Below are 7500 nucleotides of genomic sequence, written 5' to 3'. Positions count from 1 at the left end.
GACTGAAGGATTTTCCCTCGCTTCCCATCATCATCATCATCATCATCATCATCAGAGGAAGAGGAAGAGCTGCCCGGCTCAGTGGCCAATCGCTGAGCGGCGGCCCGGTCACACTTCCTGATCTCCTCGAACCGGGACTCAGACGACACGCCTCTGACCTCTGACCTCACAGGCCCGGGAGGACACGTGACCTGACCTCTGCCCTGGCCCCGCCCTCGACCCCGCTGCCTCCAGGCCGGATCCATGACAACGACCCCTAAAACAACACACGTCATCAAACAGGCGGGAAACTTGTGGGACTGAATCTGACACGTTCACAAACCGCTGTAAATCACCAATGAAACACGACGAAACAGTGTACTAACCAAGCAGGATTGAAATTACTTACGAAACATAGTACATAAGGGTAAAATAACTCGGTTAAATAAAATGAACTAAAATGAAAAACGACAAAATCACTGACATAAACGGTAAACAAGGTGAAAGCACTGGAGAGCAGATTGATGTCAGCTGTCAAATAAAAGCGACTGGTCTTTCTCCGGATCATTTAATAAATCAGTGTATAATTATGTTAAAAATACGCGAAATGTAAATAAAAATAATTTTACTCAAATAATAAAGAGTCTTACCGACACGAGTCACTCTGACGAGCGCCTCAGGAATCGGCGCGCATGCGGAAGACGTCAGCGCCGCAGAGCAAGACGGGAGATGTAGTCCTTAACAGTTGACAGTAAGGCGGAAACCTCTCAAACAAACTACAACTCCCATCATTGTTCAGATGGAGCCGTTTAAAAGACACGTCTGCCTTTTACATGATCAGTTATATTATCAGTTTATTAGTAAGATGCATAAATAAGTACAGAATAAATACAAAAGCCATATAAAAGGGGTTGGTCAGAAATTCTTTATTGAAGAAGTGTTTTAATTTTAATTTCACAGCCCATTTAGTTCTTTGATTAAACTTTTAACTGATATTGCTAGAGCAGCATCATTATTAGTGTTTCTCTCTAAATACAAAGAGTTTTGAGTGAAACTACTACCGCTAACAAAAATGGATTTATTTTATCCTCACATTCTCTCATGAAAGACAATAAATTCCATGTTTAGAACATGATACAATCAGTACTAACCAAATCATCTGTACAATATCTTACATTTGCATTTAGCAGATTTCTTCATTCTATGTTGTTGTTTCACTGCAAAAAATGATTTTCTTACTTAGTATTTTTGTCTTCTTTCAAGTCCAAATATCAAACATTTCTTAAATCAAGATGCATTTACTAAAGTAGTAAAATTACAAGATATTATGTCCTGTTTTCCTGAGGAATTCATCAAAATTATTTAATTAATCATTTTACAACTTTAGTAAATGCTTCTTGATTTAAGAAATGATATTTGGACTGGAAACAAGACAAAAATACTGAGCAAGAAGACCATATTTTGCAGTGTTGAAGCACATGCTGGCAGGAGAGACCCCCAGTTGACCACACACACACACACACACACACACACACACACACACACACACACACACACACACACACACACACACACACACACACACACACACACACACACACACACACACAAGGCTTCTGTTCAGGATTGTAACACTGGTTAGTGTAGTGTGTCGTTGCCTCATGGCTCAGAGATCTCCACTCCTCCCGAGTCTGAGATCTTCTTCTCCAGTTTAGTGACCCGCTGCTTCAGCTTGCCCTGAGCCGCCTCGTGTTGGGCCAGCAGGCGTGCGAAGCGGGTCTGCAGCTCGTCCAGAACACCGCCGATCTTCAACACCTTCTCCTCCATGTCCTTCGGGTCCGGGCCCTGCTTGGCCAGCTCCAGATCCAGGAGATTATCCTGTGGAGAAACATTCACAGTTACATCAGGCCAGGAAAATCTACTTTTTCTAGCTAGCTACTGTGAGTTTACACGAGTTCACAGGTTAGCACTCTCTCACACACACACACACGCACACACGCACGCACGCACACGCACACACACACACACACACACACACACACACACACACACACACACACACACACACACACACACATACACACACACACACAGCATTGCAATCTTGACATCGCAGCCTGTTCATTATCAAAGTAAAATAGTCAACCTAACATATAAAAATGACACTGCTCTGTTTAAATAGTCAGTAGTACAATTCGTGCATTCAGCGTAACTGCTCCACTGCTCCAAGCACATTTTTGACCATCCAAGAGTCTAACGTGAGTGAAGTACAAAGCCTATAATAAATAATAGTTTAGCATCCAAATACATTACAAATATGGAAACGTGAGAGTTACGAGAGCAACGCCGCTTTCTTTCACTTTTTTATTTCGTTTTGGCTTGTTTATAGTTATTTTTTTTCATTCTTGTTCTGTTCTGACTATCATTACATTTAAAGTATTTGTTGTGGAATATTTTTAGTGTATTTTTTAAGCATACAGCAAACGATAGTAGGGTATTAATTGGTTAAAATTCTTATGATCGGTTGTTTAACCTGTTAATTAGCATGCCTGTATATATAGCTAGATCAAAAGAGTGCAGAATCAACTTTGTGTTGTGATCGCTCAAGGATCAGCCAGTGCACCTGCATCGTCAAAAGCGGTTGTTAACAAAAGTGCTGAGCTGAATTTTTGCACCATCTGTGCACAATAGTGTTTTAAATTATAATAAAGTCAAATGCGCCTTTAGCCCCATTGTATAAGAATAGGCCTATATGGGACGCGTCAAAAAAATAAAAAAGTTTGAAAACCACTGCTATAAAGCTTTGGCGGGTAAACATTTCATTGGCGTTCTGTTCTGAAATGATGCACTTTTTCTGAGCGCGTATGCACGCGCACTGTTAAACAGCGCCAATCTTTCGCGTCTGATTTGTGTTGGGTCAGACCATCTGCTAGCGATGGGGGCCGAGACTGAGAGAGCTACAATTTTTCAGAGAAGAAAGAAGCAAACTCACTGCACTTTCTCACTGAGAGCATTTCACTGGGAATCTGGCTTGGGGGGTCTGTCAGTCTCTCTACAGTAGCAAAAAGAGTGCGCGTGTTGTTTATATTGCTGTTTATAATATTCGAGAAGAAAGTCTGTCTAGCTTTGCCTAGTTCCTTATTGAATGCATGGATGCTGTCTTTGTAGATGTTATAATGGACTACAAGTTTTGTCTTCCGCCACATGCGCTCTGCTTTTCTGCATTGTCTTTTCATATTTTGCACTGCTGTTGAGTTTCTCCAAGGTGCTTTTTGTCCGCCATTCTTCTTCCTGACTTTCACAGGAGCAATATCATCAATTACACTCTTAACTTTTGAGTTAAAACAATCAAGGAGAAAATCAACAGAGTCAGCAGATATGCTTGGTGTTAAAGATATAGCCTTCATAAATAGTACACTAGTGTTCTCATTTAAGCATCTCTTCTTGACAGACACAGATCTAGCTTCAATGGCAGGAGAGATCAATATATCAAAGAAAATACAGAAATGATCAGACAGTGCTACATCCTTAATAACAATTGATGAAATGTTTAGACCCTTACTGATAAGTAAATCTAGAGTGTGTCCACGATTATGTGTGGCTCCATGTACATGCTGAGTCAGATCGAAAGTTTTTAAAACAGTTTCGATTTCTTTTGCCATATTGGTTTCTGCATTATCTATGTGAATGTTAAAATCTCCAGCAATGATAAAACAGTCAAAACTCTGAGGAAATTGTTGATAACAGTTCTGTTAAGTTCTCAGCAAAAGCTGGAGAGTATTTTGGAGGCCTGTAAACAATGATAAGTAAAATGCATGGAGCACCTTTTAACACAATACCCAGATATTCGAAAGACGGGTAATTCCCAAATGAAATTTGCTTACATTGATAGAAATCTTTATAAAGAGCAGCTAAACCTCCGCCTCTTCTGACAGCTCTGCAGACACTCATAAAAGTAAAGTTAGGAGGGGCTGTTTCATTGAGGACTGTTGCACTGCAACTTTCTTCTGGCCAAGTTTCATTTAGCAACATAAAATCCAGGTTGTATGTGGTTATTAAGTCGTTGACTAGAAGTGATTTATTTTTAAGTGAGCGGATGTTTAAAAGTGCTAACTTAACAGTCTTACTTCTTGTCCCCACAGCAATCTTAGTTTGTCGTGTAATAGGCACCAGATTAGATGGGTTTGCTGTAAGGCTTTTGAAGGCCTTAGACTTTCTATCATGTATTCGAACAGCAATAGAAAAAGATACAGGCACACTGGGTTCCCGCTTGTTCTGTAAACATTTGAGAAAGTTATTGTTATCATAGCGGGGACCCGACACATATCACTGAGAGCTGGTATCAGTTGTTTTTGGTTCACCTCGAGCCGCTGGAGGAGGGTATGGGCCCTGGCGCTGTGGCAGAGGCCGAAGAGCTCTCACAGGAGGAGGGGGAGGGCGAGCTGGGCCCGCAGGCTTTGGTGGTTGTGGGGCCTGGCGTTTTTTGGTTGGTATCTGTGGGCTCGCAGCAAAAGAGTGGGATAGTCTAGTTCCAGCATGCACCAGTTGTTCCATTTTCTCTGAGAAGCACAGAAGTGGAGATGCTGGAGAGAGTGATAATGTTTCCGGTGAGAGGGATTGTTGCTCTGGTGTTATTGGAGGCTGTAATATGCTGTCCTGGTTTCCCTGGCTGTTTTCCAGAAAGTCGTCCTTGGGTGCTGAATCTTGTAGCAGTGCTAGTAAGTCACAGTCTGTCTGTGGTGAGCTCTGTGGGCAGGGCTCAGCTGAGATTGTGTCTGTGAGCAGAGGTTGTTGTGGCTGAGTGGTGTTATCACTGTCCTTGTGTGATGCGTCAACCGGAAGTCTATTCAGGTGCGGAAGTGAAGTCCTGTGGTCATTCATACTGTATCCAGGTGTGTGTGTGCCATTCAGGTTAGAGTGGATTGGCACACATTGCAGAAGGATGACGGAGAAAGAAGTAGATATTGTCCTTTAGCACTCTTGAACCAAGTTTGTTTGGGTGGTGGCCATCCTGTTGAAACTGTTGCCTCTGACTCCAGAAAAGATTGAAGTTGTCAATAAAGTTCACTCCTTTTATATTGCAGGTTTTTTGCAGCCATGTATTAAGCCCAAGCAACCGTGAAAACCTGTTTGTTCCTCTTGCTGGGAGTGGTCCACTGATGAATGTTTGAACTTTCAGTCTTTTAAGTGTTTCAAAAAGTTCATTGAAATCCTTTTTAAGAAGTTCCGACTGCTCTTTATGAATATCATTCTTCCCCACATGAATGATGAGTCGATTTGCAGTCTTATGTTTCATCAGAATGTTCTGAAGTTCCCTGTTTACATCAGATGTTGTTGCTTGTGGAAGGCAGCACGTTGTTGTATCCCTGCTATTAATGTTTCTGATTACAGAGTCGCCCACTATCAGAGTCCTGGGCCCGGCTGCGCTGTGAGCTGAGTGCCGCTGTCTGCTCGACCTTGAGCCCCAGTTAGCATCAGTGTTAGCTACTGGCTGATTCAGTCTGTGTTCGATCACATTCATCAAATTTGTTTATTCATTAATACTTCAAAATATGTTCTCAAGATGTATAGGCGGTGGTAGGAGACCAGTGTTTGCAATCCTTGTCAGAGCCGTATCTGGGGTAGAGGATGCTACTGCGGCAATATGTGATGCTCGTGACAATCTGATGTCTCGAGTGCCTTTGGGTCTCGCTCCCTGTTTGTGCCATCGATTAGTAAGTCGATCGGCTTGTTTCTCTACACTCAGTATGGCCTGTCGAGAAGCACTAGATTCATGGGACTCACCGGCTGTATGCTGACGACGTCCATGGCGAAGCTTTGTTGTGTGTTCCGTCTGGTTTGGTAGTCCAGCAATTAGCTTTGTTTCAAGAATTGCAATCCTTTGTAAAAGTCTGTGGCAGTTGGAGCAGCAAGTAGATTCCAGAGGCGGCATTTTCTTGTCCTTATGAATGTAGGCAGTTGTGTTTTCTCTTCCCCGGAATGTAAGCTTTTAGTGGGAGGCTGGTCGAATAAAATAATTCTGCTTTTTTTGTAGTAATCCAAGCGTTTGAGCACTGTGCTGATTTGCTGAATTTAAAATTAGGTGATAAAAGGAGATAAAATATAGAAATATAAAAGCGATAGAGCAAAGCGCGGAGCAGTAAGAGAGAGCGTCCGAACAGTAGCTGAGCAGGAAGTGAAGTCCTCTAGAACTAAAGAGTACAGTAGAGTACAGTAGAGTAGAGGAGGTAGAGTACAGTAGAGGTAGAGTACAGTAGAGGTAGTGTACAGTAGATTACAGTAGAGTAGAGGGGTAGAGTACAGTAGAGTACAGTAGAGTAGAGGAGGTAGAGTGCAGTAGAGTACAGTAGAGTACAGTAGAGTAGAGGAGGTAGAGTACAGTAGAGGTAGTGTGCAGTAGATTACAGTAGAGGAGGTAGAGTACAGTAGAGTACAGTAGAGTAGAGGAGGTAGAATACAGTAGAGGTAGAGTACAGTAGATTACAGTAGAGGAGGTAGAGTACAGTAGAGTACAGTAGAGTACAGTAGAGTACAGTAGAGTAGAGGAGGTCGAATACAGTAGAGGTAGAGTACAGTAGAGTACAGTAGTACGTAAAATTCTGAGATTGCATTTTACTGTTTTTATTCATTTTGACGAATACTGAATATTTCCGTGAAAGTGAGATGAATAAATGCTTCACATTTACTCTAGAACTAAAATAACCATCATGTTTACACACACACACACACACACACACACACACACACACACACACACACACACACACACACACACACACACACACACACACACACACACACACACACACACACACACACACACACACACACAAACATAAACATGGGACAGGAGAGCTGTGACAGGAGTAACTATCATGGCTTATTTGAAAAGTAACTTAGATGTTTTGTTGTAAATTGAAAAAGTAATGCGTTACTTTACTTGTTACTTGAAAAAGTAATCTGTAGGACTGCCCCCTAAACAGCCGACTAACCGACTAGAAGAGGTTTGGACGACTAAGATTTTATTAGTTGGTTAGTCGCATAAAAAAAAGTTGGGACGATTCTAAGGGCCCACACACTTTTGGGACCACAAGAGATTGATTTTATTAATGGAATGAGTGTGGTAGGGGGCCCAACTTTATATTCTTTTATAGGGCCCAACTGCTCTCAAGTCCAGTCAAGTCCCCTTCATTTACACAGCGCTTTAACAACATGGACTGTTTCAAAGCAGCTTTACAGTGATAATAGGAGATTACAGTAACAGAGATTGTTTAGGCTTTACAGCAGCTCTAGAATAAAGTTATTGTCCAACTAAAGTTAGTTTTGACTGATTCACTTCCGTTTCAAATATCATAAGTTATTAACTTATGGGCCGCTAACACGACACAATTTTGACTGAGAACCCTTAATGTGAAGCGCCTCGTACCTTCATCAGGATTTGCCGACCCTTCTCCTCTAGCATGGCCTTAGCGTCGGGATATTCGGTGAGCGCCTCCATCAGGTCGTCTTTGGACAGGCAGA

General features: G+C 42.0%; 2 protein-coding genes across 2 annotated transcripts in view; both read right to left on the bottom strand.

The window, feature by feature from the left end:
- The window catches only part of nfxl1 (nuclear transcription factor, X-box binding-like 1), a 44402-nt gene extending 43700 nt beyond the window's left edge, over positions 1-702 (bottom strand). Inside the window, exons 1-2 of the mRNA XM_077241858.1 lie at positions 630-702; positions 1-256 (exon numbers count right to left, since the gene is read on the bottom strand). The exon at positions 1-256 is cut by the window's left edge and continues 29 nt beyond it. Of these exons, the coding sequence (XP_077097973.1) occupies positions 1-245 (245 nt within the window). The 5' untranslated portion in view covers positions 246-256; positions 630-702. The remainder of the gene's footprint in view (positions 257-629) is intronic.
- Positions 703-1581: 879 nt separating this feature from the next.
- The window catches only part of cnga1b (cyclic nucleotide gated channel subunit alpha 1b), a 16749-nt gene continuing 10830 nt past the window's right edge, over positions 1582-7500 (bottom strand). Inside the window, exons 8-9 of the mRNA XM_077241874.1 lie at positions 7406-7500; positions 1582-1857 (exon numbers count right to left, since the gene is read on the bottom strand). The exon at positions 7406-7500 is cut by the window's right edge and continues 1056 nt beyond it. Of these exons, the coding sequence (XP_077097989.1) occupies positions 1639-1857; positions 7406-7500 (314 nt within the window). The 3' untranslated portion in view covers positions 1582-1638. The remainder of the gene's footprint in view (positions 1858-7405) is intronic.

The sequence above is a fragment of the Siphateles boraxobius genome, unplaced genomic scaffold (assembly GCF_051911475.1).
Source record: "Siphateles boraxobius isolate OS27281-9 unplaced genomic scaffold, OSU_SipBor_1 240, whole genome shotgun sequence".
NCBI lineage: Eukaryota > Metazoa > Chordata > Actinopteri > Cypriniformes > Leuciscidae > Siphateles > Siphateles boraxobius.
The sequence above is the reverse complement of the archived record's forward strand: the minus strand, read 5'-3'. Positions and strand labels throughout refer to the sequence as shown.